We start from the raw sequence: 22380 nt of genomic DNA on the forward strand, positions 1-22380 counted from the left end.
CGGTAAAGTAAAGTTTACCCATGAATAACACTACATAAGTGTCCCGACCACAGCCGACTCTAGTACTAGCCGTGCTGAAGTAAAAATGGCAACACCGCGGGAGTCTGGTCTGAATATATCAACACCTAGCCTACTCTATCTGCCTCCCGGACTCCCGGACTCTCAGCCAATCAACGTCGTCAGACTCCCGACTACTCTCTGGACTTCACATAACCTCTTTGGTTTCGTTCCAATAATTTCGCTTGTTTCAAGGAAAGATGGTTTCATTTTGCTTCATACCTAAATTTTCTTGAAACCACTGTAAATATTTCAAATATCATGCTTCACAACACCAAACTACTTTGAAAGTACACAAAATATATATCACATTTATAACAATTTTATACTACCACATCACTTCTATTTGCCATAGTTGCAACGTTTATATATTGTTTATACATAATTAACACCAAATAGTGTATATTACTACAGCTTTTAATTAAAAAAGACGTTAATTACAATTCCGAGCACAGGACTCTGTTTTTGAAAATAGGACTCCCGATTGTCACGTGAGCGGTGTTGCCACGTTGTTCAGCATGGCTAGTACTAGAGTCGGCTGTGGTCCCGACCACAGTCCCGACACATTTACGAATTTACCAGAATTTACATGAACTCCAATCAGCAGCGACAGGTTGACAGAATATATGAGTTTTTTATTGAGTTGACTCTCACGACACCCATCTCGAACTCCCACCCAAACAGATAATTAAGAATCTTAAAAATTTGACATCAAATCAAGAATTTATCACAATGATCCCGCTGTTCCCAGCTTGTATGTAAATAGATTCATTCTTCGTTAGACAGTAGGTACAGACTGCAAATAAAAGAAAAAATAATAATTAGCATGAATATACCATTTTTATGATTACGTACAAATGTATTTGTATAGACAGTATGTATCTTGTTTAGCATTGAGAATGCAAATGCGTTTGATTACGTAAATACAAACTTTCAAATAAATGAATAATTTCGTTTCATTGTTTTTGTGAGAATGAGATTTTAGTTATTATCAAAGAAATTAAATTATTAACAATAGTACATATATCTTTAATTGTTTCTTTCAAACGTTAGGCGATTTAAATATTATTATTAACCCTTAAGTAGCATGATAGGATAAGATTCGACCTTGTCAAAGTTAAATACTTAATTTTTCTACTCAAAGATAGGTAATTGTATAAGTTATTCAAAGAATAGTTTATGTAAAAAATAGAAAGGTGAATTGTTTCATGTAAAAAATATGTTAACAAATATGTGTATATAAATGGAAATGATAAAACACTTACTTATATATTTAAAATCAATATAACAAATATATATTTTAATTTATGGCAGTTATAGGCTAATAATAATATATTGTTACTACGAATATTGCAAAGAAAGAAGGAGAAAATTATTAAAATTCACATTAATAAATATTAGTTGTATATAATTCAAAGTAACAAATAAATTCTGTAAGTGACATTAGATATCCAAATAATACTGTAACTGATTTTAAGATTAGTAAATTTAAATTTAATAAAAGTTCATTTTTAAAATGATTCATCACTTTTAAAGAATCATTTTCTAAATGAATTATTCTTTAAATTAGTGTAAATATTATTGATTTATATGTATATTTATATTCTAAAATGTAATAATGAAAATTACATTTCATACAATGAACCTTAATTTATTGTATGAAACTTAATATGAAACTTTATTTATTTTTATGTGTTGTAATTGGGAAACTATGATTTCTGTTAGGTACATTCTGTGTACCGTACATGACTATGGGAAGATGCTCTCTTTTGTCACTAATTCGTACATACAAATTACCTAAGAAAAGATACAGTTACATTTGTGGTACAAAATCATATTTATTTCAAGGTGCTTTCATACCACTACCTGTACTTCGGTTAAATAGGTAGTATATTTGACTACAAATTTAAACGATATTTATATTCTGTTTCTTTGTTGAAGAAAGTATCTTAAATTTTGATTTATTTACATAGAAATTACTGTATAAGAGTATTCCATAAAAAGCATACATAAAAATGATATTAGTATTGATCTAGTAATAGAAATCATTTTTGTTATTTGTTTACAGTCATAATGTATTAATTATATTGAAGTTATAGCATGTGCAATCAATTTAAAATAAAAGGAATATTAAACTTCAATTTGTTATTTTTCCTGAAAATATTTAGTACAATATGTGTAACATTTTTTTCTTAATTCATTAAATAATGGTTTACATGAATTGATTTATTATTATAATTTAACTTTAATTCTAAATTTGTTGTTATATGTATTACATGTATGTATACATAAATCAATCACTTTATAGGATAGTTCAGAAGTCACAGACTTTTGTTTCAATGTCAGCAAATATGGCTTCAAGCAATGTTGAAAATCTGGCACAAAAGATGAATCGACTAACTTTGGAAAAGTCACCTTATTTACTACAGCACGCTAAGAACCCAGTGGATTGGTATCCATGGTGCACAGAAGCGTTAGAAAAAGCAAAGAAGGAAGACAAATTAATTTTTTTATCTGTTGGATATTCTACTTGCCACTGGTGTCATGTTATGGAAAAAGAATCATTCAAAAATGAAGAAATTGCTGGTATTATGAATAAAAATTTTGTTAATATAAAAGTAGATAAAGAAGAAAGACCAGATATAGATAGGATATATATGACTTTTGTACAAGTAAGTAATTGATGTTTCATTAAATTTTAAGCGAACATGATAAATTAAAAGTTATTTTATGCAGGCAACGACTGGTCATGGGGGATGGCCAATGAGTGTATTTCTAACTCCTGATTTAAGACCTGTAGTTGGAGGTACTTATTTTCCTCCAGAAGATACATTTAGACAAACAGGATTCAAGACAATTTTACTCAATATTGCTCAAAAGGTAAAAATATTTTTATTTATTAATAATACTTTGAAAAAGTATAAATATTTCTTACATTTTGTTCATTTAATTACATCGAATTTTCATATTTTTTCATCTGACATTACCATATTAGGATAATATCTCATATAAATATGTAAATTTTTTACTTTCTATATTATTTTGCAGTGGAATTCACTCAAAACCAAAATTACAGAAGTTGGCTCTGCTAACTTCGAAACTTTACAAACCATTTCTAAAATTCCACAAACATCAAAGGTAAAATAATAGGTACTAATTATTTATGTCCTCTTCTTTTTTTTTTTAACAGAGCTGTATTATTGCTCAGTGATTTTCTGATGTAGAAACACGAAGTACCTTCGTTAGAATGTAGTGATCTATGTGTTCAACAACTAACGAGTGAATTTGAACCAAAATTCGGTGGATTTGGTTCTTCATACAGTATGCAGGCACCAAAATTTCCACAACCAGTGAATTTGAATCTCTTGTTTCATATGTATGCTCGACGATCCAGTGAAGAGATAGCACAGCATTGTCAATATATGGCTATACATACTTTAAAGAAAATGTCTTATGGTGGTATTCATGATCATGTAGGTCAGGTAAGTTTTTTAATCCTTGAATAATGGATGGTTTGGTAATATATTATCTAATATCTTTTGATGATTTGAATTCTCAGTTCTGTTAAACAATATATTTCTTTAAAACACAGTTGCCTTTTGATTATTATAAAACAAATAGCTCTAGATTCAAATGATTCTTTATATATTAATATTCATTCAAGCATTAGGTTTATTTAATATTTGTTTTTTAATCAGGGCTTTTCAAGATACTCTACTGATGGTGATTGGCACGTACCCCATTTTGAAAAAATGTTATATGATCAGGGTCAAATAATGAAGTCTTATGCGGATGCATATCTTGCAACTAAAGATAATGATTTTGCTGAAATTATTGATGACATTGCCACATATGTGATAAGGGATCTCCGACATCCGGTATAATTTTTCCTTATTCAGAATGTTGTACCTATGTTTACGTTTACTATTTATTACGTTTACCTTAGGAAGGTGGCTTTTACAGTGCTGAAGATGCAGATTCCTATCCAACACACGATGGACATGCAAAAAAAGAGGGTGCTTTTTACGTGTGGACTGCTAAGGAAATTAAATCACTTTTAGATAAAGAAATTTCTGATGAAAAGCATATTAAATTGTCTGATGTATTTTGTTATCATTTCAATGTAAAGGAATCGGGAAACGTAAAACCGTATCAAGTATGTTATATGTTTTTAAAATAACAGTATTGTGTTATTATAAGTAGTATTGGTTGAAAAAGGAAACGTTACTTAATCGGGTGAGATCAGGAGAGAGTCTGAAAGTAGATATTTCCTACGTATGAATACTGGGGATTCGAAAAACTTTCGGGTACCCAAGACTTGATTTATGATAGTGTGTGAAATGGGTTGTATGTAAGTAGATGGCAAACCCAAGATTTGTTTATATCTCATTCGAGTTTTTCCAACTAGAACCAAAACTCGGGTATCCGATATATCTGCCTACTTGCATATTCCTAATTGTCAATTATAAAAAAGGTTAATCATTAATTTCAGGATCCACATGGAGAATTGACAGGGAAAAATGTATTAATAGTATACAATGGAATTGAAGAAACGGCCAAGCATTTTGATTGTACCGTTGAAGAAATAAAAGATTATTTGAAAGAAGCATGTTCCATTTTATACGAAGCTAGATTGGCGAGGCCGCGACCTCATTTAGACGACAAAATTATTACAGCGTGGAATGGTAAAGAGTTATAAACAAAATTTCGAATGCGCAGTACCGAGCACGGCAAGCTTTTCTAGGAAAAGTAATGTTTAAATTATAGAGTGCAAAGTTTTGAAATTTAGAATTTTAGTTTCAAAATTTCTAAAATTGCCAAGTTTCAAAATATATTAATAAAAAAAATGTTCCCGAGTAAACATTGATGCGCAAAAAGAGGAGTCTTTTCCCTAAAGAAATCTACTTGCTATGCTCAAAGGTGTACAATGTATTAACGAAATCCGTTGAATTTTTTACTAAATTATTCGTGTTTAGGTCTTATGATAAGCGGTCTAGCGTATGGCGGAGCAGTAGTAGAAAATAAGCAGTATGTCGAGTACGCGGCAGATGCCGCGAAATTTATCAAGCGTTACCTTTTCGATGAGGCTAAAAATATACTACTTCACAGTTGTTACCGGAACACTGAAAACCAAATTACGCAAATGTAATTGTACAACTGTTAATATCACATTATGCGAGCAACATGAATTTTAATGTTACACTTTTAGGAGCACACCTATACCTGGTTTCTTAGACGATTATGCGTTCGTTGTAAAAGGACTGTTGGATTTATACGAATCTAGTTTAAATGAACAATGGCTAGAATTTGCCGAGAAGTTACAGGACATACAGGACAAACTATTTTGGGATGAAATAAATGGTGGATATTTTACAACAACGTCAGATGATCCTAGTATAATTGTAAGACTTAAGGAAGGTATGTTTAGGTGCTTTCAACATCATTTTAACTCATTTATCAAAATTCTCACCGTTTCACATTGCACACATGGTAATTGTAATAGTGTTGTACTCTCAAAGAAACCAACATCATGCAGTAAAGCTGAGCGGATCTAAATATTTATAGAAGTGTTTGCTCCGTGTTTTATTGCGTTAAGTTCATTCTGTGGTAGTTTTGGATTAGCATACCATTTGAAAGTAAGCAGATTTATATTTTTCTGTATAGCTTATGATGGAGCAGAACCATCCGGTAATTCAGTTGCTGCCGAAAATCTCTTGAGATTAGCTGACTACTTGGGTCGTAGCGACCTCAAGGATAAAGTTACACGTCTCTTTGGAGCATTTAGACACTTGTTAACGCAAAGACCTATCGCAGTTCCGCAATTAGTATCAGCGCTTGTTCGTTATCACGACGATGCAACACAGGTAGCTATTAATTTACATATTCACAGAAACTATATAAATTGTGTATTCATTTTTTAATTTATTATTAGATTTATATAATCGGAAAGCGAGATGCTGAGGATACCGATGATTTACTTCGCGTTGTATATAAGCGCCTGATTCCTGGAAGAATTCTTTTCTTAATTGATCATGATGAAACAAATAGTATATTACTTGGTAAAAATCAGCATCTTAGAAATATGAAGCTTGTGAATGATCGAGCAACAGCCTACGTATGTAAACATCGCTCTTGTACTTTACCTGTTACAAATTCTCAACAATTAACTGCGTTATTAGATAAACAGCAATAAAAAAAAGTACATTACTCAGGGATAATAGTTAGGTACAGTATCGAGAATGGTAGTTATCAATAAGTATTATAAAATTTTGAAGTTCCGAGGTGCTAAGTTTCAAAATGCGAATTTAAAAATTTTAGAGTGCAAAGTTTCAGAAAATATTAAATCAAAGTTTCTGGAGTAAATGTTTACAAGCGAGTAGTGGGGGTCTCTCCCTATAGCGCCATTTTCCCTAGGGAAGCCTACCATGCTTGGCAGTGTACATACATACATTAATATTACTATGATTCAGGTATGTATATTGCATAAGTAGATGTATGTGTAATTAAATGACATTTAATTATGTATTGTACCTTTTATTGTAATTATAAATTAACAGTGTTGATAATACTGTTACATAAATAATCGTTGAGAATTCATGTAAACACTCTCTATTTTAATAAAATAAAGGTTTGAAAATAAATATGCATTATTTGCTTCAAATTAATTGTTATGTTTTGAAGTAATATTAAGTAACAATGGATTTAAAAACTTTAGTGAATGTATTGGTTCATGATCATCGACTGATTTTTGTTAGCAACGATGTAGTACGGTGTCTACCACAAAATCTCGTGTCGAATTCCAACCGAAAATAGATACGGTATATAAACCAGTAGAGGAAGAGAGAGAATGAAGGAGTACGAGAGAGGAAAGCCGGAATGAAAAGCTCCAGAGGTTCAGTTTCAGGGAAACAGTCATAAATGTATCCTTGTTTCTTTAAATAATATCAACGTATCTATAACATTGAACTTCTATAGTTACGAATATCAATAAAATTTCAGATGTCACTTGTTAAAGTTAAACCTGGAGAAAATCTGATAACAAGCTATCAGATTTATCTTTTATAACATGCCGTAATTAACGAGGAGCCTTTGATAATTACTCGGTGAGATTAAAATAAAGTCAGAAGCTGGAGGCCTGACGTTGGTCCAAGCATCGTCGAGTAAGCACGTCGCCTTGAAAGAGAAGACAGAAGAAAGCACGCGTGGCACTTTATTGGCAATGAAAACGAAAGCGACAAGATCTCTCGAGAAGTCTGTAGAGGTTGCTTGCGTCTTCCTTCTCGTTATCTCTTACCTTTTTCCCTACGCTCGAGTACTTACTAGCCGTGGAGACGTCGGCTGGCGCAGAGGGGAGTGTAAAGGCGTAGGAGAAGGAGGGCAGAGGAGAGGATCTCCTGATCTCGAGGGTGGATGCAGGAGGTTTATGAAGCGGACAAGCGAGGGACGCGTAGACAGAAGGGTCGCGCATGCGTTTCGTTTCGTCGACAAGGATGTTCGACGTTTTTTTCAGTCACCGGTCGACGCTGCGCCGGGCACCGTCGACGCGCAGATTCGCGAACTGATGTGGGCCGTAGTTCTTGACGGTAATTCCTCTCCAGGCCAGCATCAAATCCGACACAGTTAATCGGCTGCGATCTCAGTTGACGAGTTACCGAGGGGAGGAAGATACGTTTACAGTGGATAGGCGATTCGGTTAGTTAACTCGATCAAGGGGAGCCACGCGACACACCACGCGCTTCTCACGCGCTTTGCCTTTTCCATCTTACTGCCAGAAGTGTCTCCCTCGAGCACGTATCTCGTACGTTCTCCAGGTCAGGTGCTCTCGTCGCTCGATGTTTTCCACGATCAAAGGTAACTCGCCCCCTGTCCGACCGTTCGCTGTGCCGTGAGCGACCACACGGTTGGTCCAGGTGAAGTCGGAGGGCACAGAAGGTGAGAAACTGCAGGTGAGAAACCGGGCAAGCGCATCGCGAGGTATCACGATTACGCACCTGGATATCACCGCTATCGCTGCCTACGTAAAATGCGGCCAGTGGATGTGCAGCAGTGTCTTCGATCCCGCGATTGTGGTGAACGGCATGGTGAATGTTTTAACCGGTAGAGTGTACGAGGAACGTGTCGGTGTGTCGTCAGGGCGATAGGGAAGAAACGACTGAATTACGGGTCCTCGATGTTGTTCTTACCTGTCCACCCGGTCCCGTCGACACCAACGTTGTCGCAACCGCTCAGGAAATATCTTCCCTCTGACGAATCTTCCAGCAGTCCTTTCTGGAAATCCACGGAGAGCCACGAGCCATCAAGTCGCTGAGCGCCTCTCGAGTTCATCCTCGGACGAGACCCAAGCCCGGGAAGTATGTCGTTGCATTATCCTCAAGGATATCGGTATCGTCCGGCGAGCAAAGCCGTTGGAGGTGGGAACGTGGAACAGGGGTCTGACAGTGACGTTGCCGAGCTTAGCGATCTCGAGGATGACGAGGACGAAGACGGGGCCGGACAGTCGTCCAGCAGACGCATCATTCGCCAACGGAGGGACGACGACGATGACGACGACGACGATGACGACGAGGACCAAGAGGACGAGGATGAAGAGGAGGAGGATGACGATGAGAACGATGATGACGAAGGGGAGGACGAGGTGGATGGCGACGAGCTACCCTATCCTGGTTTCGTGTCGGTTGCCTTGCGATACCTTGACCAGAATACACGACCGCGCAACTGGTGTCTGGCGCTCATCACTAATCCATATCCTTTTGGAACGGAACGATAACCTTATTGTTTGGAAACGATCATTATTTTTTATTACATTTTGTTTACGACAGCTCTTTACGACTGTTCCAGCTTGGTCCAAGATGTAAAAGTAAGTTGTTTCTAGCTGTACTCAATTTAAGGATTTCGAGTCACTTTCTCCAGGGTAAATTCTTGAATTTCCACTCCTATTTTCTCTGCTCTCACTCGTGAAATATTTTTATTTATTATGCAAAGTTTAAACGTCGAAGGAAGTTTCTGTAGGAGATTTAATTTTACAAATGTGTTTCTTGCATTTTTAGCTTAGTCGTATAAATATTTTTATTTCAATTTTATTATTGCATGTGTGGGATTTCTTAATTTAAAAGCAGATATCATTGGATTATTTAAATAATATTTATATTTTATATAGGCGTTGTACAATACACAGAACGTGGACAAAATGGAAGCACTAAGAAATTTTAGAATCATTTTTTTTAATTAATATAGTTACTTTCTTTGAATATTACTGATTCAGTTTGATCAGTTTTTGAAACTGTATCGAAACATAGATAAATATCTTTAATACCTCTAGATATTCATCATGAAGAAGATTGTAAAATTCTAGTAGAGTAGAGACCATTTGAAACCTGTAGGAGTTCATTCCATGAACTAGGATCGTATTGCTGGCAAAACGTGGTCCAATATCTACTGCATTAAGGGGGTTAAACTACCCTGGGAAATTAAAAAAATACTACATTTTTGGAAATTTATTTCTAACTGATGAAGATACTTTTTTCATCAAAATTTTTAATAAAGCCATAAAAATGTGTGAATAATGTACACATTTGTTTAGAAACAAATATAGTAGTTCAACGTGTATATCTGGACGCTGCATTGTGATTTCTGATGAGCAGATCTCTGAAACAAAATTTAAATGGAATATTAAACAAATCTAGCAATAAGTTGTTCATTATTTGATATTTTAACTTTTATCTAACTTGTGTAATAATAAATGGTCATTTTCTTAGAAGAGGACAGATTTTGCTTTAAAGTGTCGTTGTTTTGTTATTTTTAACTTACAATAAACAATAGATAATTTTTTGTTAGATTTGTTTAATATTTCATTGTTCAAATTCTGGGTTAGAAACTTGTTCATCAGAAATCCCTGCAACCACTGTCTGTTTCATTTTTGTTTATAAAAAAAAATTGGATATAATATTTATACATGTTTCTGTTTTATTCCAACCTTTTGTTTAAACAAAGTGTCTTTGTCATTTTGAAATAAATTCTCAGAGGTACGGTATTTTTTGAACTGGTCAAGGTTGTCTAAACCCTTGACACATTTAATACCACAGAGGTAAAAACTAATTTTGTTAAATAATTCAACAAAGGAAAAAATTGCAATTGTGAATGTTAATGATATTACATCGGTAATATAAAGTAGTAAGCTCAGGAATGCAATCGAAAAATTGCACGTTCGTATGTAGGTATATGTTTATTGTTATAAGAATTATTATTGATCGACATCATAAATTTAATATATTCAAATAATTAAACAGTAAGAAAGAAAAGTTTACGAAAATTTTGAATAGTTTAAACATTGCATTAATAATGTGAAATTACAAAATTTTAAAGTTCAACTATAAAAAGAATAGTTGACATAGTTAAAACAATTATAAATAATTATTACAAATTAAATAATTAATAATTATTATTACAATATTTTATAGAAACCATATACAGTTAATAATTAGCACGTTGAATAGACGGTCGTTTTGCACTAATTTTAATTGCATACACATTCACATGTATACTCCTTTCGGTGTGTTTATATACTTCGTTATAATTAAATATATTTTACATGTTGTATACAATTATAATAACATTATTATGGTCATTCATAGAGTCAGTCATAAAGTATTCGTCTTCCAAGAGTTAATAATTCATAATGTGTCGTAGCAATACAGTTGCTTTTATTGCCTGGGTTTCATTATTATATTCAACCTCAGTCTATTACGAAAGTAGTAAAATTGATTTTTAAACATATTTTTCTCGCCAACTTTTCTGTAAAGTGCTCCTTCATAGCCGCACGTTTTGAAGTAACATATTTTTAAGGACCCTCATTTTAGCATTAAAAGGGTTCTTCTATGAGTTGTTTTAAGTGGTCATAACATCCTGAATATTTTAAATATGGTGAAAATGAAGAAACTTATGGAAATAAGAATTTTTCGGTTTTTGATTTACTTTTACGGAAAAGTAATTTTTGAATTATTTTCTTTTATTTTTCTTTACTGAATGTACAGAGTATTTTCGTATTTGGGATATTTTTTAATTAATTTTTTCGAAAAGTCCATTAGATACCATTATTGGATATGAGCGACGGAAAATTGGATACTTTTTAATAGACAGTATTAGCAACGTTGTAAATTGATTGATTCGTTATTTGTTTCAACGAACAAACCGTCAATTTGTATTAACAGTATCGATGAAACGTGTAGGTAGTCATTTTCAACAAACGTTAACACATTCACCATTAGTGTCACATGTGACATTTTCCTTCTAATTTCTTTTTTTTTAATATGCAGTGGAACCCGTTATATGAATCTTTAATTAATGAACAATATATCTTCTATTATAGTACTGTATGTATCCTCGATATCAAATCCAGCTTCTTTAGGAAAAATGACATTACCGAGGAAACGGGAATTCTCAAAATTTTAATTTTAACGATACTCATAATAAATGTGATATAAAAACAAAATAACATAATTTTTAATTATTAAATATTACAAAATTCAGTAAATAATTAAGAAATATGAATAATAGAAATATCAATTCAAATTTTCCCGCGTAAACGTTCACGCGCAAGTGGTGGGAGGTTACAATCCTATATATACGGGACCCTTTCTCCTTTTCTGCCATTGTCCTCAGTGATGCCTATGGTTTAGGGCGAGGAGTCGCGGAATCAGCATTTTTTCTGGGAAAGCGTGATTTGATTGCAAGTGTACATTTATGTATTGTTTACATTAAATAGGTTTTAATTGTTCCTACTTATATCGATTTATTTAATCGGCCCCACTGTAATCTCTAACAATTGCATTTTGTTTTAAGAATTAGATATAATCTGACAATAAGTGCTAATTGCTTGTTGTTCTATTACGTGAACGAGATTAGTTATTTAATAGATATACAACAAACTAATTGATGTAGGCGTTATAGATATTCCTGTAGTTAAAAATGTAGAAATTACCATCACATTTATACATAAATTTTCAAACTTTTAGAAATATGTTATGTTATATCAATGGTTATGAATTTACAACCACAGAATAGATGAAGCACAGATAAAAAATATTGAAGGTTTATAAAAATAAACACAAGTAGATGTCTATCTGTTTGTAATCAGAGGATCTATATAAACACACACGTACTCGATGAGCTTTTAATATTGCCTTCTTGGGAAACATTTATTTCATAATTTCCACTTATTTTTATACGAGGTGTTACTATTTATGGGTCATGTTCGTTAATTTTATTAAGCGTGTCACATTTGACATTGTTAATATTTAATATTAACCATTGTTAATATTGCTTGATTCTAACTTAATTCTAGGGGTCTCTTAAGTTCTTTTATTTATAATTTTGCATAATAAAAAAATTATTAGCTGATTTGTTTTTAATTAGAACTCCGTAATTAAATCTCTGGAAAGCTGGTATTCTATAATTTTGGAATTCCGGAACATTAAAATTTTGGAATTTTATGATTCCGGAATTCTGGAATTTTAGAATTTTAGAACTATGGAATTCTGGAATTATAGAATTTTAGAAGTATGAGATTCTGGAATTATAGAATTGTGGAATTCTAAAATGTTGGAATTCTGGAATTATAGAATTCTGGAATTCCAAAATATTTGAATTCTAGAATTTTAGAATTTTAGACCTACGGAATTCTGGAATTCTTGAATTTTGTAATTTCAGAATTTTAAAATGAAGGGGGCTGGGCCAATCCTGGCACAGCACCCCAAATACAGAATTACCTAGTTGCATCAATGGACAATGGTAATATTAAAAAAAAATATTTTCATGATATTATTATGATATTATTAACTTCTAAGCTATATAAAAAACTTGCACGTTTATACTTCTTTTATGAAAATAAAAATAAAGTTATTGATTTTGGAATTTATCTTGATTAACTTTACTCTTCACGGTAAGCGGCTATAAGCTTCTGAAATAAGTTATAGATCTTTTCTTGAATACCTTGTATATTTGAGAATGGTTCGTGTAAGAGGAAGTTTAAGTTTCTTGTAAAAATAGTTTTCTGTTTCATTTATGAATCATAAATTCCACTTGATTTCGTTCATTGTCATTAGAAATAATTCTGAAAGTACAATTACTGGAAAGAAATTAATTAATAACGAGATAAGAAATTACCATAGATTTAATAAAATAAAATTGATTGTAAAAAGAAAATTTCAGTAATTTGAAAATTCAAAATGATTTGAAACTTTGCAGAAATTTTGTTCTACTGATTTTAATAAGCAATCTATTTTTGGGGGAAATTGAACGGTTCTAATACCAAAAGCACCTCCTAAAAAAAATTGTGAGTTTTCATACTATGTATTGCGAATATTTACGAAACCGTACAAAATATGGAAAGAAAAGTTAAACTCAAAGTTATATGGTTTCGATGTCCTACAAAGGCATGATGAAGAAGTTTTCAAAAAATGTTTCTCTCAAAATAAGTAAAATAACGTTTCATAAAAATTCTTTATCACACAATTTGAGACGTACAGTTATCTAAAATTACTGAACAAAAATGAATTATTTTTGAATTTTGACTATTTTGAGAGTCACCAGTGATCAGCACCATAAATATAATATAATCTAGTATTTCAAACAAAAGTAATAGTTAAGAAAATTTTTAATATGACAGTATACTCTTGTTATATTGCTACGAGGGCACTTTGAACCTCTCATTTAGCAAATTGATTAACTCTACAAAACAAAAACAAAAAAATGTATGAAATATAAATAGTTAACCATTGATCAAGTGCTTTGGCATTAAAATTTTAAATAATTCAAAAAGTGGAGTTAATCACTTTTGGTTGAGTGGCTCATTTGACTTTTACATGAATTTTCAAACATACTAGTGCCGCTCTTCCACTATCATAGCCTATGTAGCTGATATACTTATATCCTCTCTTTCCTCCTCCGAATAAGAGCTTGGAAGCTTGAAAAATTTTCCACTCCTACAGTTACGTCCGTGGCATTATAACAAGAGTCTACTGTATAATAACAACGCAAGGTACAAATTGAAAAGCTTAAATTGAAGAAAGAAATTATTATACACAAATTTAAATACCTAAATTAGTTTTATGAATTTAATATAATCGCATAATGAAAAGCAGTAGCGTAACTGGAGGAAGAGGATCTGAAGGGTTAATTGACCCCCTATCTGGAAATTAAAAATTCTTTATTTTAATAAATACCAGAATATTTTTAAAAATTTCAAAAAATGTTATTGGGCATGAACAAAAATGAAGGAAATTAGTCTTAATATTATGATGATAAAAAGATTTGTTAATCCCCATTGAACAATTATGATTGCGCCACTGATGACAAGAAAGAAGGTTAAATAAAATTTTAAGTAGCGCCTAATATTAATACATTGACTTTGTAAGGCAGGAAGCGGAAAATTTAAATTGGAAAATGAGACGAATTTATTCTGAATAATTATGATTATAGGGTGCCGTCCGTTTTCACTGCAGTATTTAACGTGTTAATAATTCTTATTAAAGTGTGCCGTACCATGTACGGACATTTCTACTGTGGCAGTCAACGCGTTAAGTCTACTGTTCTACTTATATGCTTTCATTCTATGATATGTACTTGAAACAGGTTATATTCATCTGTTATACTTTTTAAAATTTTCAAACGATTTATTTTTAAAAGCGAAAAATTTAAATTCATTGAATATTAAGAAGAATATTAATGTTATTGTTATAAACAATTTTTGTTCATACCGTATTAGCATTATTATAATATTATATTTGTCAAATTTATCAGTTTTTTACTTTCAAATTTTTCTATATCTAATAAGAATTATCTGAAAAAAATTATTTTTGAGAGCTGCATTTAATACATGCTTGGAAATTACTAATTTTTAAATTGCAATTTGCGTCTAATAGAATTGATAGAAATAATGCGAAAAGTAGTAGTGTTAAAAGTTAAATATTAAAATCACGAATATCTGACAACGGTCGTTAAAGCGTTAAGAATATTTTTTGTTTATTTCGGTATTTATTGAAAAAAGGCTTTAATTTTTTAATAATGGGCTTAACTAACCCTTCTGCCCTTCTCTAGTTGTACTACTGTCTTATGGAAACTTAGTTTTTATTTCGAATTACATAGAGCCAAGAATAGTAGGGTTAATTTATCATTAAAAAATTGTTGTTGCATAAGTGTGTGTAATGAAGAGTAATTTATATGAAACATATAGAAACCTATATGTATAGTGGTACAAAAATTGCAGTAATAGAGGAAAACACGATAAAAAATACATAAGAAATAAAAACAGAGGACAACAATAGATTATTTTCAGTCATTAAATTAATGAAATTACTTAAATCATCACATTTGGGTATAATTTAGAATCCGAAGAAATATTAGCAACATAAATAAAAAAATTGATATACCATTTACAAAAAATCATCAAAACATGTTTACCGTTGTTATTTTAGTGCATTCTGAAAGGGTTAATAAATATTATTACATGGGAGATATACTTTCCATCTTCAAAGCAAACATTGCTGTTAGTGATCCACAAGATGAACGATAGGAAGGTTAAAATAGTAGTTTGACACGTGTTTTAGCTTCTCCCTTTCAACGTTTAAAGGATGCCGCTGTCTGTTTACTTTACTACCCTTTATGTTGATACCTGATACCTCTGTAGGTCAGTGACTGTAGCGTTCCTTGACGATGGCGCTTCTTTATCACCAAGGTCTCTATGATTCTATTCCACTGTAAGCAAGAAATAAGGCCACCTGGTAATTGAAAACCACCAAAGTTTGCAAAATTCTAACATTTTATCCTGAAAGAACAGTAATATACAATATGGCTCGTTTAACCCTTTAACAGCAGAGCGTGGGTCAATCGCCACCTAACAAGGATATTAACTTAAATTTAAATGTAGAATTTTTAAACGAAAGAATTTCATATATTGAAAGTATAATTTTTAAAGGAACAATTTAGAAAATGGAAATAAAATTAAATACAAAATTAAGTTAGAATTACGGTTCTCTCCATGATCCATAGTCTCGAGGCTTTTTCCATTGTCCGCCTTCTTGGAACTCTCTCCATGGTTCACCTTCTTGGGATTCTCTACTCCGTCGTCCGAGGGTTACAACTTATTAGCTTGTTAAGAAAGTTTGTTACTATGAAGAACCCAAATATCTTTGCGTTATTTGAAGGTACAAGGCATTAGATATTGGAATCTTAGGTTCATACAATTTTTGAATTCTGAAATCTTGGAGTTTTTTGAATTTTGAAATTTTGAAATCTTGGAGTATTTTGAATTCTGAAATTCTGAAGTCTTGGAACTTTAGAATTCTGAAATCTTGGAATTTTTGAATTCTGAAATCTTAGAAGTTTAGAATTCTGGAATACTTGGAATTTTTGAATTCTAGAATCTTGGGATTTTTGAATTCTGAAATTCTGAAATCTTGAAAGTTTAGAATTCTGGAATACTTGGAATTTTTGAATTCTAGAATCTTGGGATTTTTGAATTCTGAAATTCTGAAATCTTGAAAGTTTAGAATTCTGGAATACTTGGAATTTTTGAATTCTGAAATTCTGTAATCTTGAAAGTTTAGAATTCTGGAATACTTGGAATTTTTGAATTCTAGAATCTTGGGATTTTTGAATTCTGGAATTCTGAAATCTTGGAATTTTTGAATTCTGAAATTCTGAAATCTTGAAAGTTTAGAATTCTGGAATACTTGGAATTTTTGAATTCTGAAATTCTGTAATCTTGAAAGTTTAGAATTCTGGAATGCTTGGAATTTTTGAATTCTAGAATCTTGGAATTCTGAAATCTTGGAATTTCCAAATTCTAGAATCTGTAATTTTAAAATCCTGTAATTTTAAAATTTACAAATCTCGTAATTCTAGGATTATAGAATTTTGAAATTGTGAAATTTCATAACTTTAAGATCTTAGAATCCTAGAATCTCAGGGGGGGAGGGGGGGTGGGGGCGTCCCTCATCTTGTGGCACTTCCCTAATCACGCCAATGTTTAATTAAGAGATTACGAATACTTCTGTCACTAATTGTACATAAATTCAAAGATATCGTGGATGTTATGGTGGCAGATAGTAGGTCGTTGCGCGAGGTCGATTCGAAGGTGTTTTAAATAGGTCATTGATTGACCTATCCCTAGGCGGAACCGTGTTCCCACCACCACCATTACTACCACCACATAGAACACGAATTTCAGCTTGCTCTTTCTTCGTCCGTTACAGCTGGGCGTGTATGTGTGTAGGTGTCTGTTTGTGCGCGAAATTGCGGAGTGTGGAGGATGCACGTGGTCGACGGACAAAGTTTAGTCAGCCAGCATCGGAGCAACAAGCGTCGCTAGAAAGATTCCCATTGTGTGTGGCGGACAATGGACGACTGGAACTACTGCGAATGCAGGCCAAGCATTTCGCAATTCTCCGCCGCTTTTATCCCTCTCTCGTTTGCCCGTAGAAATTGAACAAACGTTCTCTTGTACCTGTACCTTTCCCTTCGACGAACACTTATCTGACCCAGTAAGAATTCCTTACGTATCTCTGGCGATTGCTTCTTCCCTTTGATCGTTCTTTTTTCTTTTCTTTTCAACACAGTATCCTAGATGAGAGTTTTTTGATGAAATTTTGTTATACAGGGTTTATCAAGATAAGTGACGTTTTAATTATTATCCCTGTAGATGGCTTTCGGGATCATTATTTTATTTAAGCACCATTTTATTGAACTGACGTCGGTTATTGGTGACTGACACCAGTGATGGGCAGATTAAGTGGTCGATGGAAAGCTCACGTGAGGGGTGTGAGAGACATGTGGGAAATATCAAATTTTCAAATTTTGTAATTTTGTAATTTAGAAATTTGGAAGTTTGGAAATTTAGAAATTTAGAAATTGGATAATTTGGAAATATAGAAATTTATAAATATCAAATTTTCCATCCTCAAAATTTTGAAAGATCAAATTTTCAAATTTATACATTTACAAATTAGCAAATATATAAATACCAAATTTTATAATTTTCTGAATTCCAAATTTTGAAATTAAGATATTTGGGGATTTGGGAATTCTGAAATCTTGAAATTAAATTCTGAGATTTCTAAAATTTGGCAATTTGAAAATTTTAGAATTTTAAAATATTACAATCTTTGAAATTTAAAGTGATGAGTGGGTAGTCCACAATTTATTATATTCTAGTAAAATATAAAGCAGAAAGCTGCTGAAAGCTTGAATTTGAAAATTAAATACGTTCACCGTGGCAATTAACATGTTAACATCGTCAATCACCGGTGACCCCCACGGCATTCAACGAGTTAATTACGCAAGGTAACAAGTGGAAAGATTAAATTGAAAAATGGAATGACTGTATCCTGAATAATTACAATTATAACGTGTTGTATTATACACGGTCGTTTTCACTCCGCTATTTAATACTACTTAACGTTAATACTAATAGCCAAAGTGGAAATGACCATGACCATGAACAACACCTTGCAATAAAAGTTTGTTTAAACGTAAATGTGTTATTTTTCAATACAATTTTTTAATCTTTTACATCGTCATGTTAACACTAGAAGTTCTTAAGGCTAATGTAACTGTCGTGAGACGTTAAAAGTAATCAATAAAACCACTTTGATCAAGAAAAATGATCGAGGGAAATGATAAGATGATCCGGAAAGCAATAATACTAAATGAATTAAAGTGTTTTTCTAAGTATATACAATACATATTAAATATGTAGGACATTATAACTTTGCATAAAAGGTGAAAAATATATGAAACTCGAAAGATTTCAAAATATCTTAAAAAATGAGAAAATGATAAATAAAACACTTTATTATAGACGATAAAAGGAAAAATAAAGAGATACTACAGTGATGTTAACATTAATCTTGAGTGAATTTTAAAATATTTGAATTTTAGAATTTTGAAATCTGAAAACTTTGAAATCCTAGAATTTTGGAATCTCAGAATTATGGTACCTTAGAATTTTGAAATCTTGCAATTTTGGAATCCTAGAATTTTGTAAACGAAAAAGATTGGAATTTTAGAATTTTGGAATCACAGAGTTTTTGGACTTCAGAATTTTGGAATCTTAGAGTTTTGAAATCTTAGAATTTTGGAAATGCAAAAGTTTTGAATTTTAGAATTGTGGAGCCTTAGAATTTTGGAATCATAGAAGTTTTGAATCATAGAATTTTTGGACTTCAGAATTTTGGAATCTTAAGAGTTTTGAAATCTTAGAATTTTGGAAACGCAAAAGTTTGGAATTTTAGAATTGTGGAGCCTTAGAATTTTAGAATCATAGAAGTTTTGAATCATAGAATTTTTGGACTTCAGAATTTTGGAATCTTAGAGTTTTATAATCTTAGAATTTTTGAGTTAAAAATTTTAGAATTTTTGTATTTGCATTGTATATTGAACTTCGATCTAAATATTTATTCTCATTAAAATAAGATTTTATGGGAAGGAAGCCAGTTCGCATTTTCGAGCCAATCTTGATCGATACCTAATTACTTCAGTGTATTTACCATAGTTACTGCAGATATTCAAGTTTTATTATTTCAACAATATTCTATTTCAGTGGTAGTCCGTATAAAAGTCTTGATTCTTACCATTCCGTTGAAAATTTTCCTCTTACTACTTCTTTTCACGCACTAGCAAGGGATTTGGCTAATTGAAACAAACAGTCTCTTTCTGATATATGCATATATTTTCACTTACTGTTTCTTTGTACAGTATCCAGACATTTATTACGGCTAGATTTAAAATACTATTATGTAGAAATATACTCAGCCATGTTTATTTATTTTTACAGGGTGTATAAATCTTTAAATGTATTTGGTATTCTAAGAAAGTCGTAGAAGTATTTACTTGGAAATTTTGAAAGAAATTTTTATCAAGGGTTAAAATAATTAAGTATACTGCTTAATTAGAGAAAGTTTATGAAAAAGAAAGAGGAAAACAGAAAAGCATTTGTAAAATTAGGTTTTCGTATATTTTAATAAAATTCAGGAAATTTCAGGGAATAAAATTATAAAGAAATGTTAAACAAGTCAATTTAAACTAATTGTTTTATCCAATTATAAGAAAACAAATGCAGCTGCAAATCATGTATTTATCTATTTTTTTAATTTTTTTATAGTTTCGACTTACATATATTACAGCGTTTTAGGTATTTATTATTAATTTCTATGAAAAATAAATAAAATTAGTCATAGGTCAAAACTAAAAATTATAGAATTACTGTACGTCACTCTTGTTAATGCTAGTAGTATTTTCAATCTTCTATCTTTCTTTTTATCTGTACATGGTTGTAAAATTCCAGCGTAGACCAATTAAAGTGTTAATAAGAAGTTGCTCTCAGGAGAGATGAGAGTTAAATACCATAGAACTTACTTTGATAATAATAGGACAGTGAATAATGTGGTTTTAGTCTCCTGCATTTTAGCATATTTCTTTTGACTTTAATGAGAATTTGATGGTAAAAGGACTGAATTATTTAAACTGTTTTTCAAAAATGACTTTAAATCGTTATTTGTTATTAATGGAATGGTATTTTTATTACATAAGAGGAAAGATGAATTCATAATAAATAATTTAAGTATAAAACAATAGAATATAGGAAGATGTTTCAAAAACAATTTGAAAAATTCAATTTTTATTCTATCTGATTATTTGTCAGAAGAACAAATTTTTTACTATTGGTTTTAGAAAAAATTAATCGTTTAAGAATTACTTCAAAGAATACTTGGGATGTTTTGGGATACTTCATATACTTTCAAATTATGTTATGATAAAATCAGTTTGAAAAATTCTACTAAACATATGGCATCAGAATATATATATCAACAAAATTCTACTAAAAATAATTAGGATTGCACTAGAATGCAGCAGGAACATAAAAATAAGATATTATCAATAATATCTGATGAAAATATGAAATTAGAGGATTCCACTAAAGCGCAACATAAGTGCAATAATAATAAAAAAAATGCATTCACCATTTTTTGACGTAGTGAATAGAAGGTTCAAAAGTGGGCCATGGAAAATGGGGCCCAGGACTGTAGGCTCCCTCTTAAACCTCCCCTTGATCCGGTGCTTAATAGATATGTAGATAATATACAATTTAAAAAAAAGAATAAACATTTGAATAATATATACTGGAAGTATAAAAATGGTACCATTCCTGCAAAAGAAATTAGATTTTCAATACAATCTAGAAGATATGTAGATCAATGTAAATTTTACACTTTTGCAAATTAGATTAAAATTTTAATGATACATAAGAAAAATATAGAAAATTCACAATTTTTGCAAAAAGAATTAATTATTCAATGTATCTAGTAGAAACATACGACAATCTAATGTTTAGTAAAAAAAGACAAAGGTATTATTATATTTTTGTTGAATTTTGAATTTATTATAAAATATAGAATCATAGTCGTACAAATTTGATATACGTCATAGTTTTCGTTTTTATAACGCATCGTTGTTACAATCTCGTTTTATATGGAGCGTGAATGGACATTGCGTGACGTCTGCGTAATCGTTCAGCTGTACTACTTTACTGTCTGATAAATGATTCACTCGTATTATTGCTACTAGCCGTCACAAACACGCCTGAAATTATGTTGACGTTTCTCTTCATTTTGCTCTGATACTAGGTCATCCCGTAAGTGATGTTGTCTCAGTAAATCAATGATGCATTCTTGTTGGTTTTAATAATTAATATAGAGGGTGTTTCTAACAAATACAAATGAATAACTGCAATTTTGTCCATTTTTATTTTGTCACAAAAATAGACTTTAAATATAATGTTTTAATCCTTAATGACCTAAATTTTCTATGTTTGGAAAAATAAACCATAGAGTACTTTTAGAGGCACTTACATGTACTTCTAAATCAGTAGTTCCTAAAGTGGGCAATACCGCCCCCTTGTGGGCACTGAAACGATTCATGAGGGGTGGTAACAGCCTCAGGTGCAACTAGGGTTGTAAATTTGTCACTGCATCTTTCTGTTTCTTCACTTAAAGGAGATAAATATTCAGGGGACACTGAGTAGGAGAGAACGAACTTACCGCGATCACTTATGGCAAATTATTAATATCTTTATTTGAAACTGATATTTTTTCAAACTTTTTAAGTACAAGTGAAGTATAAGCTTTTAATTTCAAGTAAAATCATCGAAGACATTACAAACAGTTACATAAGGAACAGTGTAGGATTTAGAAAATGAAGAGTATGAAATACAAAATTAAATTAAAATTGCGGCTTTCTTTCTGGTCCGCCGTTTTATTTAACACGTTATCC

At 31.5% G+C, this 22380-nt stretch overlaps 2 protein-coding genes across 13 annotated transcripts in view; both read left to right on the forward strand.

Moving 5' to 3' along the window:
• The first annotated feature begins 646 nt into the window (after nt 1-646).
• Nucleotides 647-6574, forward strand: LOC117607826 (spermatogenesis-associated protein 20). 10 transcript variants are annotated; one of them, XM_076688461.1, is made up of 14 exons: nt 990-1205; nt 1372-1490; nt 1783-1942; nt 2366-2729; nt 2794-2937; nt 3106-3195; nt 3282-3539; nt 3756-3935; nt 4004-4213; nt 4550-4742; nt 5034-5202; nt 5267-5475; nt 5722-5921; nt 5990-6574. In XM_076688461.1, exons 3-14 carry the CDS (start codon nt 1803-1805, stop codon nt 6248-6250), a joined length of 2418 nt encoding a protein of 805 aa, XP_076544576.1. In that variant the 5' UTR covers nt 990-1205; nt 1372-1490; nt 1783-1802; the 3' UTR covers nt 6251-6574. The 10 variants fall into 10 exon arrangements, with proteins under 10 accessions (XP_034187866.1, XP_034187869.1, XP_034187868.1 ...); XM_034331975.2 differs by lacking the exons at nt 990-1205; nt 1372-1490 and adding an exon at nt 647-811; XM_034331978.2 differs by lacking the exons at nt 990-1205; nt 1372-1490 and adding an exon at nt 677-846.
• A 206-nt stretch (nt 6575-6780) lies between these two features.
• The window catches only part of Ca-alpha1T (Ca[2+]-channel protein alpha[[1]] subunit T), a 126721-nt gene continuing 111121 nt past the window's right edge, over nt 6781-22380 (forward strand). For all 3 annotated transcript variants that reach the window (XM_076688459.1, XM_076688457.1, XM_076688458.1), the window contains exons 1-2: nt 6781-6977; nt 7057-8798. In XM_076688459.1, coding sequence (XP_076544574.1) covers nt 8411-8798 — 388 coding nt within the window. In that variant the 5' untranslated portion in view covers nt 6781-6977; nt 7057-8410. The remainder of the gene's footprint in view (nt 6978-7056; nt 8799-22380) is intronic.

The sequence above is a fragment of the Osmia lignaria genome, chromosome 5 (genome assembly GCF_051020975.1).
Source record: "Osmia lignaria lignaria isolate PbOS001 chromosome 5, iyOsmLign1, whole genome shotgun sequence".
In the NCBI taxonomy this organism is placed as follows: Eukaryota; Metazoa; Arthropoda; class Insecta; order Hymenoptera; family Megachilidae; genus Osmia; species Osmia lignaria.

Coding starts and splice junctions, on each gene's coding strand:
- LOC117607826 (XM_034331974.2), top strand. CDS start 901: ATGATTACGTACAAATGTATTTGTATAGACA. Junction 3,540..3,755: donor TTCATGATCATGTAGGTCAG/GTAAGTTTTTTA, acceptor TTTTTTAATCAG/GGCTTTTCAAGATACTCTAC. Junction 4,743..5,033: donor AATTATTACAGCGTGGAATG/GTAAAGAGTTAT, acceptor ATTCGTGTTTAG/GTCTTATGATAAGCGGTCTA.